Genomic DNA, 21226 nt, shown 5'->3' with positions numbered 1-21226 from the left:
AGACAGTTGGTCAGTAAGCTCCAAAACAAAATAAATCGCTTGGAAAATGGTGTTAGAGAGAGAGACGGAGAGAGAGACAGCATAAAGCTTCTCATCCCTCTTCCCGCGCAAAACTAAGTTATATATATTGATAGTAAAAAATAATATACATATTTCTTAACTTACATTCCTTGTGGAGAGGATGGGAAGTGAGAGACTAACTAGGAGAGCATGAGTGAGGTGGAGGGGGAGACCGAGGAGTGAGAGACTAACCAGGAGTGTATGTTAGGTGGAGGGGGGAGAGGGAGGCCGAGGATGAAATGGGGGGGATGGAGTGGAGAGGTATATGAGAGAGGAATGTGAGGAGGGAAAAGGGCAGCGAAATGGCAGGGGACAGGGCGACATTGAGGTGGTTTGGCCACGTGGAGAGGATGAAGCGTGAGAGACTAACGAGGAGGGTGTATGTGAGCGAGGTGGAGGGGGGAAGGGGAGACCGAGGATGAGTTGGAAGGCTGGAGTAAGATGAAGGGACGGAGCAGAGGTACATGAGAGGGGGTGTGAGTTGGGGGGAGGGTGGCGAAATGGCAGGGGACAGGGCGACATGGAGGTGATTTGTCTGTGGCCACCCCTTACGGGATTATGGTGTCTGACTATAGAGAGATAGATAGATAGACAGGTAGATAGAAAGCCTGAAAAAAAAAAATGAAATGAGTTAATAGGAAGAATAATAAATAAAATCTTTAAATACGTAATGAAAGTCCCACAACACAATATTTAAATTATCTATCTATTAATCTATCAATTCCCAGGCGCCTTAATCCCGTAAGGGGTGGCCACAGACAAATCGCCTCCATGTCGCTGTCCTCTCATTTGGCTCCTCCAACTCTCTCCCTCTCTTTCACACACACACACACACACACACACACACACACACACATACACACATCTCGTTACTCCCATCCTCCATCTCATCCTCGGCCTCCCCCTTCCCCTCACTCTTCTAGTTAGTCTCGTAAAACCTGGATGCTTCACCTAACACACACCCCTCTCTCATCTCTTCATTCCTACCCTCCGTCTCATCCTCGGCCTCCCCCTCCCCCTCACTCGAAAGCCTAAATAGACGTCTGGGTTAATATAATACAAGAGAGGATGGAGGGTGAAAGACTGACGAAGAGAGTGTATGTGAGTGAGGTGGAGGGGGGGAAGAGGGAGGGGGAGGCCGAGGATGAGCTGGAGGGATGGGGTGGAGAGGTATATGAGAGAGGGGGGTGTGAGATGGGAGCAGGGCAGTGAAATGGCGGGGGACAGGGCAGCTTGGAGGCGATTTGTTTGTGGCCACCCCAAACGGGATTGAGGCGTCTGGCAATAGATAGATAGATAGAAGAAATCCCTCTATGGCAGAAATCCAGTTAACATCTACGAAAAAAAAAACAGAAGTCCACGAAAAGACCAAAAAAGTCCACGAAAAGACCCAAAAAAGTCCACGAAAAGACCAAAAAGAAAGTCCACGAAAAGACCCAAAAAAAAAGAAAGTCCACGAAAAGACCAAAAAAAGTCCACGAAAAGACCAAAAAAGTCCACGAAAAGACCAAAAAAAGTCCACGAAAAGACCAAAAAAAGTCCACGAAAAGACCAAAAAAAAGTCCACGAAAAGACCAAAAAAAAAGTCCACGAAAAGACCAAAAAAAAAAAGAAAGTCCACGAAAAGACCAAAAAAGTCCACGAAAAGACCAAAAAAGTCCACGAAAAGACCAAAAAAAAAAAGAAAGTCCACGAAAAGACCAAAAAAAAGTCCACGAAAAGACCAAAAAAAAAAAAAGTCCACGAAAAGACCAAAAAAAAAAGTCCACGAAAAGACCAAAAAAAAAAGAGTCCACGAAAAGACCCCAAAAAAAAAGTCCACGAAGACCAAGAGTCCACGAAAAGTGAAAGAAATCCACGAAATTTTAAAAAGTCCACAGAGTTAACCAGAAAGTCCACGATAGGTTTAAAGAAAAAAAAAGTCCAAAGAAGACCACGAAAAAACGTCCAAAAAATGCCCACGAGAAGACCTGAAAGTCCACGACGTTAAAAAGAATCAACGAGAATTTTTAAAAAGTCCACAAAAGGTCGAAAGAGTCCACGAAAGGTCCCAAGGAAGTCCACGAAAGGTCCAAAAATGTCCACGAGAAGATCTGAAAGTCCACGAAGTTAAAAAAATATATAATAAAAAATAATAAAAATCCACGAAAGGTCGGAAACGTCCACGGAGTCCCCCTTAAAGTTCAGGAGAAGTCCAGGTCCTGCCAGGCATCACGAAAGTCCGGTCGCGAGTTCGGAAAACGCGAGGGATGAAGACGACGGCACGCCCGCGCTCTCCCTCCCACGCCGCCAAGAACAAGACGCCGGAGGACAGGGTGTGGGAGTTTGGGCGGGTGCTGGGCGAGCGAGGGGGGCGCCTGGTGTGTAGACCGTGTGACCTGCCGCTAGACCACACCAGGCGGTCCACCATCGTTGAGCACCTGAGGTATACTGAGAGAGAGAGAGGGAGAGAGAGAGAGGGAGAGAGAGAGAGCTGAGGAAAGGATTGAAGATTTGAATTTCTGCATTAGTGCTGTTTGAAAGTTTGAGAGTGAGGGGGCGCGATTTTGTGGTGTGTGTGTGTGTGTGTGTGTGTGTGTGTGTGTGTGTGTGAGAGACAGACAGACAGACAGACAGACAGACAGAGACAGAGAGACAAACAGACAGAGACAGAATCTGAACGTGAAAGTTTGCAAAAGCGAGTGAATCCGGATCCGAAATCGAAACCAGCCATCTTTCCTTCATGAGAGAGAGAGAGAGAGAGAGAGAGAGAGAGAGAGAGAGAGAATGTACCCGAGATCGAAGCAGCGTTCTTCCCTTCAGGAGTCGCAAACACCAACGGTTCCTGGAGGAGGTGGGGCTGCCTGACGAGGAGGACCCCCTGGCCCCCCCACCTCCACCACCACCCTCCTCCGCCGCCGCCACCACCACCGCCGCCACCTCCACCTCCTCCTCCTCCACCCTCACCTCCATCACGCCCGCCATCCTCTTCGTGGGTTGGTATTGATTTGGCGTCCGTGCCTTCCCTTCCCTTCCTCTCTCAATTCACACACTTTCTTTATCTCCGGAGAGGGACGCCTTCACGTGGTAGCACCCTTATGGCCGGGCGGTGGGGCTGCCTGGTAATACTTTCGCACACTTGCTTCATTGCACACACTCATTTACACACTCCTAGCTATACATGCACTTTTACATACTCTCGTCGCTCTACGTACTCTGACATAGTCTCCTAGATATACATTTTTCTTCAGGCTTGGGTGCTAGAGGGGGGCGCCTTCACGTGGTGGCACTGATATAACCAGGCGGTGGAGCTGCCTCGTTATACAAAATGTCCCTTGAGTCCTTCTACGCCTTCACGTGGTGGCACTGATACAGCCAGGCGGTGGAGCAGTATAAAAACTCTACTCTATATCGCACACGTTCCCCAGCCACACCATTTTCAGCCTGAGAATGTTTTATAGAGGACAGTCCGTGTTTCGCTCTGGCCTTTTTTCGTGTTCCGGGGACGACTTAACCCATTCCATCCGACGACTTATTCTACTTCATTCTTGTTACTACGGATACTCAGTTCAGGAGAGCGATCTTTTTTTTTCTCTTTTCTTTAGGGATACACCAAACTATCTACTGCCAGACGCCTTCATCCCGTAAGGGGTGGCTACAAACAAATCGCCTCCATGTCACCCTGTCCCTTGCCCTTTCTCTGCCCTCTCACCAACTCACACTCCCCTCTCTCATATACCACTCCATTCCATCCCTCCATCTCGTCCTCAGCCTCCCCCTCCCCCCTCCACTTTTCTCACACGGACTGCCCTTTGAAAATTTGCTTATAAATCCGTCTATAATTAGCAAGGATAAATTAAGATCATCGTGGTGAAGGGGCGGTATTCTCGTCGTTTAAGAAAGCTTCCTAACATCTCTTCCTTAGCGATTTATTTTTGGATATGCCCTTTTTGTAGGTTAATTAAGCAGAGTATGGCGATGTTTGAAGGATTTATATAACAGAACAGTAAGGTGTAATATGCAAACTAAATCGCTTAGGAGAAGGTGTTAGGGACGAGAATACGGATTGAGTTTGAGATCAGATGAGGTAGAGAACAGACACAAGCCCGTATTTTCGATGGAAGCTCCCTAACACCTTTTCATAAGCGATTTATTCTGCTTATTATTCCTTACTGTCTTTTGAGTCACTTAAAATTCTTCCAATATCGCCATACTCTGCATAAGTAACATGTAAAAGGGATATTAACCAGCCATATCCAAAAATAAATCGGTAAGGAAGAGGAGTTTGTAAGCTTCCTAACCGCACCAGAATACCACTAAGTAAACACACACACACACACACACACACACACACACACACACACACACACACACACACACACACACCTAGACACACACGCACATACACAAAGCACAAACACCCACCCCACCCACCCACCCACCCACCCACCCACACACACACACACACACACACACCCTGGGCCGTCCTGGCAACACGTGACCTGGGTGGGGTATATATGAATGACCCTGCCTCTCTTTCCCTTCTCACCACCAAACTGTTTTCATTCCTGGGAAGAGAGAAGTGTAGGGAAGAACATACCACCCTCCGTAGCTCCATAATATCGTGTTGTCTTCCATTTACTACGCTGGGTGGTAACCATAACGAAATGACGCCTGGTGGTTTAGTGGGTTAAGGCGCTCCAGCCGGAAAGAATTAAACATATACCCTCCTCCTACCCCCTTAGCTCCTTAATATCATGTTGTATCTTCCTTCTGTTTACCATTTACTACGCTGGGTGGTAACCATAACTAAATGACGCCTGGTGGTTTAGTGGGTTGAGGCGCTCCTACCGGAAAAATTACAAACATATCCCCTCCTTCCACCCCCCCTTAGCTACATATCGTGAGGACTTCCATTTACCATTTACTACGCTGGGTGGTAACCATAAGTTTAAGGCGTTCCAGCCGGAAAGAGAAACGTAAGCCTCTCCTTCAGCAGATCCTTTTACGTGGCTCAGTGGTGGAGAAAGACAAAACTAGCTCTGCATCCTTTCCACAGCACTTCTTCGTGACTAGCACCAAATTCTAGTTAATCTCTTGTTACAACACAGTATTTATGGTGGAGATAGGGTAATTATGAGCAGAGTAAAATGGGTATGTGACGTCACAGCTTGGAGTGACGTCATGGATTGGAAAGTGACGTCATAGCTTGGAGTGACGTCATGGTTTGGAAAGTGACGTCACAGCTGGGAGTGACGTCATAGCTAGGAAAGTGACGTCATAGGTTAGAAAGTGACGTCATAGCTTGGAGAGTGACGTCATAGCTTGGAAAGTGACGTCACAGCTTGGAGTGACGTCATAGGTAGGAAAGTGACGTCAGTGGCCTAGTTACCTAAAGCTATTGTTGTGGGGAGAATGGGGACTCTCATCGGTTAAGGACGCTCCCTTACACCATTCCTAAGCGATTTATTTTGCTTCTTACAGCTTACTGTCCTGTGTTACATAAATCCCTCTTACACTGTCATACTCTGCATAAATAACATACAAAACAATATTAACCAGACATATCCAAAACTAAATCGCTAAGGAAGAGGTGTTAGGGAGCTTCCTTACCCGTCGCATGAAGGCAAACCAGCTATAACGCACCACACATTTTTTTACTCTAACCTGCCCTACAAAATCCATCTGAGTCCCGAAGGCTGAGTTTTAGCACAAGATTCAAGGGGCCACGGCGCCATTGTGGAGGTAAGCATTTCAAATCTTCCCGGGTTTAGTTGGTGGGAAAAACAATGTTGATGATATGGCAACACTGGTAAAATATAAATATTCGCATTCTGATTATTTTTAATTAATTAAAGAAAAGACTGTATATATAGACGTCGCTTCTACCCCGTTTTCTGTTTGTGCGCGTTGCATGAAAACATTTAAAGCATTTATTTATTACAAAAATGTATAAAGAACTTTGGTCATCTTGATAATCTGGCATGATGCATTGGTGTTAATCTTGTGAGTCAGACCAGTCCCTGTACCCAGACGTCCCTCACTAAGCTGAAGCAAGACACAGCTCGCCTCGTCGGAAGGTGACACGGTGTGATCTACTTGGCCTTTTCCCGGATATATTCAGATCTGCGGCCTTTCTGCAGTGTTGGTGCTGCTCTAGACACCATGGGACGCCCAAGCAAGAAGCTCATAAGGCAAAGGGAAACGGTTCAGTTGGCAATTTTGGCTCGGAAACGGAAACGCGAAGCAGCAGCCGCTGTGGACCAGGGCAGGCTCGCACATCCTTCTCCAGGTGATGTAATACAATGCAGTACCCTCCCCGACTCACCCGAGTAGTAGTGCCAAGAAGCGTAAAATGCTTGTAAAACCTGTAAGCGTGGAGGATACATGCAGTGATGTAGAGTATATGCTGATTAGAAACAATATGCGGACCACCTGTTTTTGTTGTATGAGTGTTCGTACCCCTTTGCAGCAATAAATGTTATCTAATCAAATATTGCTAAGTACGTGGCATGCCCAAGATGCTTTAAGTCGAAAGTGTCCTGTAAGTGTACTTGTAAACCTGCCGATACTACTGTGTAAATTTGGTAGAAAACATTGTGGTATGATATACAATAATGCTGCTTTGCATAGAGTGTCTAGCATGAAATATGTGCGCGTAGTAGCAATGTTGATGGTGCATGTTGTGGTGATGCTGGCCTGGGGGTATTGTGGAGCAGCAAAACTGTGCGCGGATTAGTAAGCCACACTTTTCATTAGCAACGTATCGTACTTACGGCTTGCCAACACAGCTACAGAAAAGGCTACACTTCATACTATATCTGTTAAGAGGGAAGCAGGCAAGCAGCTGTTGATTATAAGAATGAGATGTGCAGGGTAGCAGAGCAAACAGGTGTTCTTGGCGTGATGGTGCATTTGACGCCCGGCGTACCTGCGGCCATGCGTCTGTTCTTGATGCTGCCGCCGCAGTTGATGGCAATACCGGACTGATATTGGATTAGGAGACGTTATCCAAGATTTGTAACATGAAACAGAGTGGTCAAAGAAAATGACTGACGCCAGACGAGTGAAATTCTCTTGACCTTGCCCCCGACTGTCAGGTACATTACACGGCAACGTCAGGTGGCGTGGAGCCTGAAGGAGCCCTCCATACCTGAAGTTTATTTCGGATGGAGGGAATGCAGCCTGCCTGGGGGTGAACAATGTGAATAATGGCGAAGATCACCTGGGGTTGGAGGAGTGCGTGAACCAGGCAGCAGAGGCCAGGCACAGGTCTGAGGTGTTAATGTGGATCAGAGAGATGGAAAGAAGAGAAATGGTTCAGTTGGTGGTCGGGATAGACTGACGGACTCATGACACGACTTGCGGTTTTATTTTAGTTGCAGTGTACAGCGTAAAGTGAAGGCAAGTGCCGCACATGAGGACTGACACACACGCGTCATATTAGCAGCGTGTCAGCAGCGCCGCTCACAACACGAGCTGTGCCCCAACAGTGCTGAAAGCTTTACCGGGAAGAAGAGCTCCCTCCCAGACCGCATATTTCAAACGTTAACGTCTTTTATATTATTTTATACCCCATATTCGTTCCACCAGCTGCCGATGTGCTTTGTTTTTGTATTACTCTAGTTTCAGCCAAGACAAGATTACGAGACTTTGATCAGTTTTCGGTATTTTAGACGATGCTGACACTTCTATGGCATTTTAGTCGCGAATTACTTTTAATTTACTCTTGAAGTTTACACTGGGTGCCTGTTTATATCTATGGGGTTGGCTGTCTTCGAAAGTATATAAGAAAATGCAACACAAATGTCACAGAAGTGTCTTAAACTAGTCAAAAATACTGAAAAAAACGGTTCACAATATCGTAATTCTGGTTGTGGCTGAAACTATAATTGTACTTCTTTCTGTTTTATAGTGACTGCTTTAGCCTTGACCCTAATGCAAATGAATCAAAAACTTTCATTAACGAAGAGCAATGACCGCATGCGCCATTTTTCACCGTAAATTCAAGCAGCTAGTAACGATTTCACTCTGTACAACTTTAACTTATCCCAAAAATGTCATTTCTCCATCTTGACTGCTTGGTTGTAATAAAAGACTAACGTGGGGATAGGATGCCTAGTCACGAAGTGGTTATGGAAAGGATGAAGATCCGAAGTATTGTTAGTGAGCTGCGTGATTTAAAAACAAAATAGTATATATATATATGGGCCAAGTTAAAGTGAAGGTCTTATAATATTTGTTTCCCGGCATCTTTATATACCTTTCGGATGCTTACCTTGGCTGCAATTGCTGATGGATGAAAACTAGGGGAAAATATCCGAATGGCACAACGCACTACATTCCTCACCGACATTCCACAGGACACTGAGTTTCCCGCCTAACCTAAATGCTGAGTTTCCCGCCTAAATTTTAGCTCTTGTACGGTGCCATAATTTAAAAGGATTTTTATTTCATAATTTATTTCATTTTTAACTTTCATTGCATGAATGTAGGAAGTTTTAGCCTTATTTGTGTGTGTGTGTGTGTGTGTGTGTGTGTGTGTGTGTGTGTGTATGTGTGTGTTCTACGTGGTTTCAGATTTTTTCAAATTTTCACATCCAGAACCATCATAAATTTTCTTCATTCATCAGCCCAGAAAAAATAGGGTACCTGCTATATTACTACTGCTCAGAGTATCATGATCATAGAAGCCATTAATAAAAACGAAAAAAAAATGGAAATATTAATATACCCAATATATTACTTGCGATCGGATTTTTTTAGTACCGTATTTAAATTCGTATTCACCAGATAGCACGACCATAAAAACCACTGTTAAAATCGGAACAAAAAACAACCCTGAAAATAAGATACTAATTACAGTATTATTGATCGGAATATGTATGATTTTATGGTGTCTTTGTTTCCCCCAAATTCTGATTCACCATATAGCATGGCCATAGACACCATCATACCCTTTGTCGGGCAAACTGTCATATTTGTCAGCATAACCCTAGATAGGAAGACGTCCCCTCTGACCTCGGGATAGGAAATAATAAAATAATATATAAATGTATAAATAAAATGTAAATTATATTAACCCATTGGAGCCGGTGTCCGGAATATTGGACTGGACTGGGATTTTTGAAGTCTTTATAGAGTAGGGAACCCCCGGGTAGGGACTTATGAGTTTCGCAACTATGAGCCGATAGGCGGAGGGCGGTACGCTTAGTACCCACCCAGTGCCATGCCTCGCCGAACACCCCTGGGATCCAATGGGATATATATAATTCAAAACTAATGGAGCTGAAATACAAATATAACTCCTTTGAAGATCAGATGACTAGGAATTAATAAAACTGAGCTAAAATAATTACATTTATAAAATACTTGAAAAAAAAAGTGAAAGGAAAAAAGTAGTACTGACTTATTCTCTTCCTGAGATGCACATACATGGAAGTGAGAAAAAAAAAAAAAAAAAACTACCTAAACCTATAAATCTCATTCATTCATTCATTCTTTGCCAGATGCCATGTATCCCAAACAGGGTGGCCAAGGGCTTAGAGTTAATTGTTTTACAGGGAGGGGCACTAATCCTCCACCAACCCCACTTGACACGTAGGGAGAACGTTAAATCTAATACCTAAATATCACACAGTTGGCCTGCCAACCCTGGGTACCACAAAAAACTGGGTGCCTGACATAGGCTAAATGGCAACAGGTAATAAATATATACACCGCTATCCTCAAAGCACTCAATCAATGTGTCAGGCTCCTGTTGTGGGTGCTTGTGTGGTATAATGATGGCCGTCACACCACCACTAAGGTCACTGGTACACTCATCAGTGTCACATCACCCACACTAACTAACATCACAGGTTTTTGTGTCACTCTGGGGTTCCAGTGTGGTGTCAACAGTCCTGTTGAACTCCTCCAACTTCAGATACTCTGCCAGCTCTTTGTCTGACAGGTATCATGTTCATTTGGGGCCCATGACTACACACCTGTAAATAACAGTTCCCAATTACCCATTATTCTGGCCACCATTCACCCCTAAAACCACCCCATTACAGGGTTGCTGCTACACTAGGTCAATTTCCCATCTCCCACAGTAACAGTCAAGGGTTTCTGTGTCACTCAGGGGTTCTGATGTGATGTCAACAGTCCTCTTCAAATATTCCAGCTTCAGAATATTCTGCCAGCCTTGTGTGGGACAGCTACCTACCTTGTTTTGCCTCCAGTACCTTCACAAATACACTACAAACCAAAGAAAACCATATATACTACTTTGGGACATGTTACACGCACGTACATGGCCATATTGTGCCTAAAACACTCAAAATGTGTGTTCAAGTCTTTGACCTTGACCAAAATGGCCCTCCTCTCTCTCTCTCTCTCTCTCTCTCTCTCTCTTTATAATACAAAAATTGTAAGCTACAGGAAGACATGTGCCAAATGGATACACAGGTGCTCACCAGAGAGTCGACAATGGCGGGAACTTGAGCCTGCGGGCAGAAGCAGCATCGGCTAGCTCAGGGCTGCTTGGTGTAAAGAAAAAAGTTGCCCATTACCCATTATTTTGGACATCATTAACCGCAAAACCCAGCAGGAGAGGCCCGGCTAATGCATGGTAAACACTCTGACTTTTGTATACAACACCACACTTGCCCCTGGGATGTCTAAGAATGGAGGTAAGTGCATGAAATCTTGTCTTCATGTAGTTGAAAGAGTCAGGAAGACAATGATAACAGTGATTTTGTGAAAGAAGTTTATTTTATATATTTTAGCTTTACGTAGAATGTGACACGATCTAATATCACTGCTTGGCCTTAGTCAATGCGATATCGTGTATGGACAAATATGTCGGACTAATCTGCTTCAAGTGGGGTTGGTGGAGGGTTAGTGCCCCTCCCTGTAAAACAATTAACTCTAAGCCCTTGGCCACCCCGTTTGGGATACATGGCGCCTGGCAATGAATGAAAAAATGAATGAATGAATCTGCTTCACAGGAACTTGTCTACAATCAGACATGTCAGGCTTGCCCACTTGCCAGCAGTTGTTGTGAAAACCTGCCAGAACAGACAAAAATTATTATGTAATATATCCTAGGGGACAGAACCCAGTCTTATTTTAATATTTCTGGGGCTAGATGTCCCTCTTTTTTTTTTAAATTAGATATATAATGTTGACTTCAAACCTTTCTCAGAGGGTCAGAAAGAAGAATGTTGGTATTATCATCTCTGCAGATTTTTTTATTTTATTAGATATATGATGTTGACTTCAAACCTTTCTCAGAGGGTCAGAAAGAAGAATGTTGGTATTATCGTCTCTGCAGATGCATCAGGTAGTGAGGCTGGTAGCGAGGAATTCACTGACACTGATAACGACCCAGATTTCATCCCACCTGTAGTCTCTGGTGACTTTGAAGAATCCGACGATGACATTCCGTTGGCACAAATTGTGGGAAAGCGAAGAAAAGGTGTGCAAAAGTTATATTAAAGTTTTAGTGAAATTCTGGCTACAGTGCAGATGATGTAAAATGTATATTCACAAGACACAACCAAAGGGGAAATTTAATTAACCGTTAAATGCCAAGTTCAAGAGAAAATTAAATGCCAAGTTGAAGGGAAATCTAATTTTTCTCTCTGTCTGTCTGTCTGTCTCTCTCTCTCTCTCTCTCTCTCTCTGCCATTTATTTCAGGGGGCCTTGTTGCTGTACCACGTCACCAGCCCTCTGACAGCTCTGAGGGTGAGGAGGAGTCTCAGCCACCTTTTGCAGAACCTCATATAAAGTCAGCATCAACATCAACACCTAATCCACTTCCCAAGGACACGCTGTGGCAAAAAAAGGACAATGTCATCCTCTTCCTGAGTATCAACATCATAAGCCAACACATGTACAAGATTCTCATGTGATGGACATTTTCAGCGCAGAGTTCTTGGACCATATTGTTAACCAGACAGATCTTTATATAAATCAAAAGGGCATCACCATTTGTTTCACTGTTGACAGGAGTGCCATCATGAACCTTATTGGTATACTGCTGTATCAAGGTGTTGTTTCATGTCCTGCCTTGGAGGATTACTGGGCCAGGCACACCAGGGTACCACAAGTGGCAGGAATGCTGTCTTCTAAGAAATTTCACCAGATGCGATCATTCATCCATTCAGTGACAACACTGTCAAGACAGCAGACAGATTTCACAAGATACGGCCCCTCTTGAACATACTTTGCAAATTCGTCAACAGCCTCCAGCATACTCCTAAACAGTCAGTTGAAGTGGTTGTCAGCCACAAGGGGACATGAGCTGCTTATCTACGGCAATATAACAAGCAAAAACCCGATAAATGGGGTTTCAAACTCATTAACCGGTCAAGTTCTGATGGACTTCTTCATGACATGATAATGTATTCTGGAAAAGACACATCAGTCCACCACTGGACAATATTGTCAGCCGAGGGAAATGAAATCGCATCTGTAAGTTGCAAGTATGTGCTGGCACTTGTAAAATCAGTCAACATGGCAGACAGCTCAGTAGTCTATGCAGATACTGTATCTGGTTCTCCAGCCTCCCCTTGATGGAGCACCTCAAGAAGAATTATGGTGTTGTTACACAGGCACTGCTAGAGAGAACAGGGTTGGCTACCCACCTCTTGGGACAGTCAAAGAGCTGGACAAAGCACCACGAGGAATGCTAGTTTACTCTTCATTAGAAGGAAACAGAGCAATCTGGTGGAAAGGTACCAGAGTTGTCACTTTTATCTCCAACTTCATGGGGGTTGAACCACTGCATACAGTACAAAGATACATCAAAGAGGCCAAAGGGGAGAGAGAGATCCCTTGTCCAGCAGCTGCTAAGGACTACAACAAAAATATGGGAGGTATTGATAAACATGATATGTTAGTCCACCTTTACAAGACTCCAACAAAGGCAAGGCAGCGGTACCTCCGCCTCTTTGGTTACGTACTCGACCTTACTGTTGTGAACTTCTAGCTTCGGTACAGGAGGGATTGTGATTCACTGAGAGAGAAGCACATGTCACTCAATGTGTTTCGCCTGGAAGTATCTGCTGATATGAAAAGTCTCAAGAACAACATTGGAATACCCATCAGGCTTCGTTCATCCCTTGGATCTCCTCCATAAAACTCCCCCTTTCCATCTTCTTCTAGGGCCTCATCAACAGATCAAAACTGTATGACTTATGATGATGCTGTGCAAGTAACTCCACTCAAAGGACAGAGAGCAGAGAGGCCTGAAAACAGTGTATGGGTCATTGTGGGAAACAGATTCCATTGGCTTAAAATCAGTGACAAACATCACACTTGCAAGCACTGCAGCACAAGGAACTGTGAACGTCGAACCAGTACCTTTTGCGTTGTTTGCAAAGTTTCCCTTTTGTCTCAATAAAGACAGAAATTCTTTTGCTGCTTACCATATTCATGAAGACAGCAATTAGATATACCTGTTTTTTTTGTTTTTTTTCCTATTTTCTACTAAAAGATGGAAATATTGAGTATATAATATGTATGCCAACCAAGTAAGGCAGAAAAACTTAGTTTTCTAATTTTTAATCAAAATAATTTTCTAATAGAGTGAATAATTTTTCTCCTGGAGGCCTCCCATGTTAGATATAATTATTCCTTATTTTCTAGTAAGTTGGATGCTTTTATTATATCTTCTAAGCCTTTCATAAGTTTGAAATAATTGCTTGTTCATACATTTCTCTGTATACTAAACTTTATGTTATCCCTTAGTGCCTTGAAGTACCACTAAAATATTGGTGTTGTCATGGAAATATAGGTCTGTAAGGGTATGTGTGTTTTCTTCTACATTTGTGTTGCCTTCGTTCAGTAAACGGGGAAAATTATAAGAAATTATCACCTAAATACTGCACCAGGTAATGTGGCCAGTCATGGCTGTACACTGGCTCCCAGTATGATTATTAGGCACAGTAACTGGTAACTGGTGACCCTCAACCGGGCAGGGAGAGCAGATATGATCATATTTAAGAGTCCATACTTCGACCAGCCTGCTATTTTTTTGCCATACATACTTCCCAAGGAATTAGGGAAGTCCCAAAATTAATCATATTCCATTTCTACAGAATCGGGTAAGCTGACACACATGGCCGTACATTAACCCCCCCCCTAGTGGGGCAGGGGGGACAACTTTGAAAAAAATTCCAAAAACAAATATGTCTTAGAAAATATTCTAGTTTCTGATACTGGCATTGTTTTGAGGCTTCCTCAATAATTTAAAGGTTTGCCTGACAAAGGGTTAAAACAAAAAAAATAAAGCTTGAAAATATACACATTACAGTACTATTGATCGGAATATGATGGCACTTTTTTTTTTTTAGGTATCTGAATTCGTATTGACCAGACAGCATGACCATAGAAGCCATTATTAAAAGGTGAAAAAAACAACTCTGCCACCCACGAGCTATGAGCATTAGTTGTCACTTTTATATTTTATTGTTGCTGTAGGATAGGGTATAGACTTGATCAACCCCTCCAGTACTAGCAGTTGTGCCTTTCACCTTAACTTGGCCCATATTTTTGTAATTTTGCAGCTGATTCTTATACCTCAGTGGCAGAAACATGGTTATGGCGCTGCATCTTTTCCATAGCACTTTTTTCTTGATGAGCATCATATCATAGTGCTAATCTCATGCTATAGCTCATTAACAAAATTTTGCTATGGTACTGCATCCTAGCTTCCATAGCACCTTGTGACCTCTCTTCACCTTAATTTGGCTCAAATTTTCTTCCTTTTGCAGCAATATTTTACATGTTCTGTGCCTCATCAGCATATAAAGATGATGCCATGGCACCACGTTGTTTCCAGAGCAATTCTTCATGACTGGTATCATCGTTTCGTTTTTAAAGGCTCCAACATGCTTGCATGTGTCGGCCTTGGTCACCTAATGGCGGCTCTCCACGCTGCACGATCCATTGCAGCCTCCCTGTTCAGTCCCTTAACCCTGAGGTCACACTTAATGACCTCGTCCCATGTCTTTCTCGGTCTACCCCTCATAACCCCACCCCCAGCATTAACACTTCTCACCTTCCTCACCCAATCATCATCCCCCATCCTCTCCACATGTCATATTCTAGTGTTAATCTTTTGCAACAGCTCAGTATTCAAGATGGACAGATGGCAGTTTTAAAGCCAGCTAAGTATGAACGGAGTATAGCATTGGATTCTTGTAGTAATAATTTTTTTTTTTTTCTTTCTCAGATGTGGGTGAGGAGCACGTAACACAAGACTCCCAGGGCAGGACACCATCACCTGCGCACGGTGAGAGAGAGAGAGAGAGAGAAAGAAAGAAAGAGAGAGAGAGAGAGAGTTTTTTGCCCACCCTCCATTCATTATAGTTATTTTATCATCTTTATTACCTTTATCTTCATTATTTCTGTCATTATCTTCTCGTCTTTCTCCATTTCTTTGTCATCATCATCATCATCATCATCATCATTATCATCATCATCATATCACTGCAGTGTGGGCATAGAGGATTGCTTATGAGTTGTATTTTGCATTGAGAGAGCGAGAGAGAGAGAGAGAGAAGCATTAGAAGTACCTTGAGTTGGTTTGGCCATGTAGAGACTGGAGACAGAAACTAACTAGGAGAGTATATGTGAGTAAGGTGGAAGGAGGAGAGAAGGAGGGGGAGACTGAGTGTGAGATGAAGGGATGGGATGGAGAGGTAGATGAGAAAGGAAATGTGATTTGTAGAGAGGGCAACGTGATGGCAGAGGACAGGGTGACGTGGAGGCAGTTTGTCCCTGGGCACCCCATACGGGATTATCTATCTATCTATCTATCTATAGCCCGACGCCCTAATCCCGCAAAGGGTGGCCGCAGACAAAACGCCTCCAAGTCACTCTGTCACCCACCATTTGACAATAAATAGAATCTCTTACGGGATTGAGGCATCTGGCATTAGATAGGTAGACACTTTATACGGTTTTTATTTTGGTTTTCAGGATTAGTTGGTCCATATTTGCTGAAGAAAGAGACGCATTGTACCACGGTTCTGGACCAGCTAATGCGAGACGACACCTACACTGATGTCACGCTCACAGCCGAGGGACAGAGCCTGAGAGCGCACAGGGTTAGTTCATTTATACGTTAGTTATATGCATTGTTGTTCTGTCTTATTTTGTTTTTGAAGGCTCCAGTGTGTTTGCATGCGTTGGCCCTGGTCACCTCATGGCGGCTCTTCATGCTTCTTGATCTCTGGCAGCTTCCCTATTTAGTCCCTTAGCGCATTATCTCTCAGTGTAATTGCAGTAACAAAAGTATCCATGCAGGCATCTCAAAATGAGCAGTTCTTGAATTTGACTCCAGTATTCTGTTTTTGTTTTTCTTGGAGGGAACAGTCGTGTGGGCTGCTGGCCTTTGGTTCCTTTTTCCTTGCATAAAAAAAGAGTTGTATGTCTTTGGTATAATAAACCTGTCAGAGGAGCAATGCAAGTAATATAGTCCACGTTATTTCAGAATAACTAAAACTACACATATATATAGTTAGTATTGTACTGGTATACACTGTTCTGTTCCTGTGTAGATTTGACAGTGCATTTGTGCCTCTCACTTCCTCAACCCACCAGCATCTCACTCACACACACACACACACACACACACACACACACACACACACACACACACACACACACACACACACACACACACACACACACACACACACACACACACACAGTAATGTTCGTGTTCTTTCATTTATACACTAATGAAAAAGTACAATACATTATCATATATGTGAGCATCTGCTGTGTGAGACTCCGGTGCTACAAGAATGGACAATTGAGACCTGATTTCTGTGATGCTGGCAGGGTCAGTTAACCTAACCTTGTTTTTCCCACAAGTTATGTACTCTGTTATACAGGTTTAACCATCCTTCTCTCTCTTTCTCTCTTTCTCTCTCTTCATTAACATCCCACCTGTGTATTGGGACCCGCCAATACAGACGCTGGTATGGATGGTGGGTGCTTAGTCTCTGTTTTATTTCAGATTGTGTTGTGTCTATCTAGTTCATATTTCCGTCAAGTGCTGAGTCGCGAGCTGAGTGTCCAGAGCGTCATTGTGCTGCGAGACATCAAGTTTGCCGAACTGCGCAACATTATACACTTTATTTATACGTAAGTCTTCGTTGTGGTGGTCACGTGGTGTGGATGCGGCAGAATGCATTAAGGGAGATACATTGAGGTGGTTCGGCCATGTGGAAGGATGGATAGAGAGAGACTAACGAGGAAAGTGTATGTGAGTGAGGTGGAAGGGGAGGAGAGGGAGGGGGAGACTAAGGATGAGGTGGAGGGGTGGAGTAGAGAGGTATGAGAGTGAGGAGTGGAAGCTGGGGGAAGGGCATCAAAATGGCAGGGGACAGGGTGACATGGAGGTGATTTGTTTGTGGCCACCCCTTGTGGGATTAAGGTGTCTGGCAATAGATAGATAGATAGATAGACATTTTACTCTATTCATGTATGCTACAGATGCAAAGTGTATTGATGTTTGTGTGTGTGTGTGTGTGTGTGTGTGTGTGTGTGTGTGTGTGTGTGTGTGTGTGTGTGTGTGTGTGTGTGCATATTTTTTCAGCTTCAGGCATGTACTACATAGGCCATTCCTTGTAGGCCAGCAGTCATGTGTACGGCAGACAGCATCATACGCCATCTCGTAATTTTGCCATTACAGCGGCGAGGCAACAATTGATGCATCGGAACTCGAGTCCTTCATGAAGACGGCCGAGATGCTGGAGATCTCGTCACTATGCGAGGGTCAGAGGTGCCTTGCCAGCCGAGGTCCACCCCAACAGAACACCTTCAACTCCAGCTTCAGCATCAGTGACTTTGAGCGTCTGGTGGGGACCAAGCGAACACGAAACGACACTGCAGCACCATCCAGCAAAGCAAGGAGACTCTCAGGTGCAGCAGACTTTACAGCCTCTCTAAATGACCCTTACAAAGCATGCCATAATCTAATATACACTAACATAATCCAACACAGCAGTAAATACAAGAACTGGCAGCACCTCACCAACATCCAGCAAAGCAAGGAGACTCTCAGGTGGAACAGATTTTAATATCATCTCTGACTGAGCCTAACAGAGCATGACACAGCCTAATAAACACTGACATAATCTAATGCAACAGTAAAGGAGGATGTTCATAGTCTCAGATGTACAGAGTTGATAATAATCAGATGGATGTTCAGCGAGTCTTTGAATGACAGGCCTGGGGGGGTTTAGACTGTGAAAGAAGAGAGGAAGGATGGGATTTGAAAGTATGAGTGTTGTAATGAAAAGCAGTAGAGTGAGATGGTTTGGGCATATGGAGAGCATAGAGCATGACAACTAGGTGAGAGGTGTGAAAGTTGAGGGCAGATTTGTGAGAGGCAGACCGGAAAAGACTTGGAATGGGGTTATACAGTGCTGCCTCGGGGATAAAGCACTGAATAGGTAGGCTGTTAGAGATCAAGCAGAGTGGAGAGCTGCCGTTAGGTGGCCAAGGCAAATGCTTGCAAGGATGTTGAGGCATTTATAGACAAAAAGAAACAAAACAAAACCAGTTTCAGCAAAGCTTCTCATGTTTAACAACTTACAACAGCATCTTCACATTTAGAAATGTATTATATAATGCTTCCTGAAAGCACAACTAATTCCTGCTTTTTAAATAGCCAAGATGTTAAAGTTACTCTAGCCATTCACCATTTTTACTCTCTACTTTGTTCCAGGTGAAGGTCGAACCGCAAGTTGCTCCTCGGTAGAACCACTTCCCTCCTCCAACTCAATGACATTTGTCAAGGAGGAACCCGACTTTGACAACGGTCCCTCATTCCCATCCGACCCTGCAGAACCAGAATACGTGGAAAACGAACAACCATCAAGGACGGACGGAGAGGAACGGACAAGACGAGACTCCTCTGGTTCAGTGGGGGGGTTCGCGGCCATTGCTGGGGTGCAGAGGACAAGCGAGGGTGAGGGGGGTGGAGGGGGTGAAGGCGGGGGTGATGATGTAGAAGACGTGTTCCCACCCCCAGACCCTGCCCCATCCCAGCCCACACAAGACACCGCCAGCCCCACGCCCCCTGCGCCAGACTTGACAGCTGTGCCGGAAAGGTGGGAGCTGTGTTCTGTAGTTCATTCACTTTAAGTTGGCAGAGATGTACATCTCTTATATCTTACTTCCCATAGCTCATTGGCAGAATAAGACAACGCTGCAGCTCTACATCCTTTACATAGCACATCTTTGTGACTAGCATCAGACCCTAGTGTTAGTATGTTGTTACAACTCATCATTCAAGAAGGAGAAATGGCAGTTGTATGCCCAGTTAAAGTGAACACTGTAAACCCTAAGCATGAGTTACACTCAGTTGTGTTTGTATTGCAGGTGTCCGTATTGTCCGCACATCAGCCATAAGTTTGAGGGTGTGGCCATGATGCGCCACCTCTTGGTCTCACACCCGTGCAAGCCAGCGTTCCCGTGTGACATATGTTGGAGAGTGTTTGTGAAGAGAGCCAGCTACAAGACTCACCAACAGACATGCCAGCAACCCACCACTTAGGCCTCTGTTGTGTTTGTGCTGGGGAGTGTTTGTGTAGAGAGCCAGGTTCAAGACTCACCAACAGACCAGCCAGCGGCCCACCTCTTAGGGCAGTACACTTCACTCCACAGCCAGTCTTTCTTACAACCAGTCCTTGTAATAAGTAGCCTCTATTGACATCCTTTCCTGCTGTTAAGGCTCAGTGATTAAAGAAACTACTTACTAAAACATCTTTGCTACCTGTGAAGTTGATTTGCCAGTGACTCAGTTTTTAGTGATACTGTATACATTTCACTCCACAGGCAATAATTTTCTGTATGTCAGGCAATTGTCCCAAAATACCACAGGCTTTTTCCTGTAAAAATTTTGGAAAACCTGGCAAAAAAAAGAAGTCCTGGTATATTCGGGATGTTTTTAAAACTATCACGGCCGTTTCCTCATAGTTCATGCTGTAAGATGGAGGAAGCTAAGACTTCTTCATTGGTGGTTTCAACAATGCTACCTTTTTTTCATCAAAGTTGGTACTGTAAATTTTGGGAACTTGTAAATAAATATAAGAATGTTTTCCTAATGCCGCGGCTTTTTCCACTGCGTATTACTGTAAAATCGGTGACTCTTCTGCTATCTGCCATTCATTCATCTGTTGTCCCATCAGGAGCAGTGGCATGGGGTTGGGTTACGTAGTTCAAACATTTAAGGCAAGAGTGAACAGTACTTCATGACTGTTTGGTATTATATGAGCATTTAGCATCAACCAACCCTCAGATGTAAACCCTTAATGGCCCACATCTGATTGGAGCTCCTTAACCCACTAGACCACAGCCTATTCCATACAGTTATTACAGTATATGTGATAAGTGGGGGTGCCCATTATCCATTCATTCAGTGTAGTACTGCCTTATGGTCTCTACAGTGAGTGCCAAGTCAAATTGTTTCCTGTACACCAGGAAACATTTTACAACACTGGGTGGTAACCATATAACCAAATTATTGCACCTGGTGGTTTAGTGGGTAATTAAGGTGCTCCAATCAGATTGAGCCTATGTAGGTTTATATCCAAGGGGTGGTTGGGGTCTATTGCGCACATGCCACTCAGGGATGAGTGAGGCTGGTCACTCTCATCTTAAATGTCAGGACCAACTTGTCCAGCCCCGGGCTCCTACGCTTCTCATGGGGCAACGTAGGATTGGATGATGGATGGATGGATGGTTAATAGTTGCAACCCCAGGCTCATCTGAAGGTAATCCCAGTGGACTGCAGGCTGAAGCTGACCCCTCCTGCAGACCACTGTCCTCCTTTTGAGGGATAGGGAAGTAGAAGGACATTTATATAACCAGGCATTTGAGACATAAGGTTATATCAGTGCCACCACATGAAGGCAGCCCTCACCAGTGCAAAGCATACTGTGGAGAATGATTTGATTAACAATAAAGCAAGAATGTCATTGTACTGAAGGGGTTAAAGCACAATGTACACAGTAAACACAATAATTCCCCCCCCCCTCTCTCTCTCTCTCTCTTCTTAAGCAGCTGCTGATTAATTTATACAAGGTGTCTTGTGTCCTACTTGCTGTTCCCTGGTCAGCTGTTTGTACTGACATTCAGCTGGGGAATATTGAGTATTGGCCACTATGGACCTGTTAT

General features: G+C 44.1%; 1 protein-coding gene across 1 annotated transcript in view; it reads left to right on the top strand.

Moving 5' to 3' along the window:
- The window catches only part of LOC145395199 (uncharacterized), a 52708-nt gene extending 31735 nt beyond the window's left edge, over nucleotides 1-20973 (top strand). The window contains exons 6-13 of the mRNA XM_080268888.1: nucleotides 2248-2485; nucleotides 2863-3035; nucleotides 15264-15326; nucleotides 16007-16140; nucleotides 17058-17185; nucleotides 17736-17965; nucleotides 18774-19158; nucleotides 19430-20973. Coding sequence (XP_080125014.1) covers nucleotides 2248-2485; nucleotides 2863-3035; nucleotides 15264-15326; nucleotides 16007-16140; nucleotides 17058-17185; nucleotides 17736-17965; nucleotides 18774-19158; nucleotides 19430-19604 — 1526 coding nt within the window. The 3' untranslated portion in view covers nucleotides 19605-20973. The remainder of the gene's footprint in view (nucleotides 1-2247; nucleotides 2486-2862; nucleotides 3036-15263; nucleotides 15327-16006; nucleotides 16141-17057; nucleotides 17186-17735; nucleotides 17966-18773; nucleotides 19159-19429) is intronic.
- Nucleotides 20974-21226: the final 253 nt, after the last annotated feature.

The sequence above is a fragment of the Coenobita brevimanus genome, chromosome 30, assembly GCF_032717465.1.
Source record: "Coenobita brevimanus isolate Jiangsu-jjx chromosome 30, ASM3271746v2, whole genome shotgun sequence".
Taxonomy (NCBI): domain Eukaryota; kingdom Metazoa; phylum Arthropoda; class Malacostraca; order Decapoda; family Coenobitidae; genus Coenobita; species Coenobita brevimanus.
Note: the sequence above shows the minus strand (reverse complement) of the source record. Positions and strands in the feature narration are given on the sequence as shown.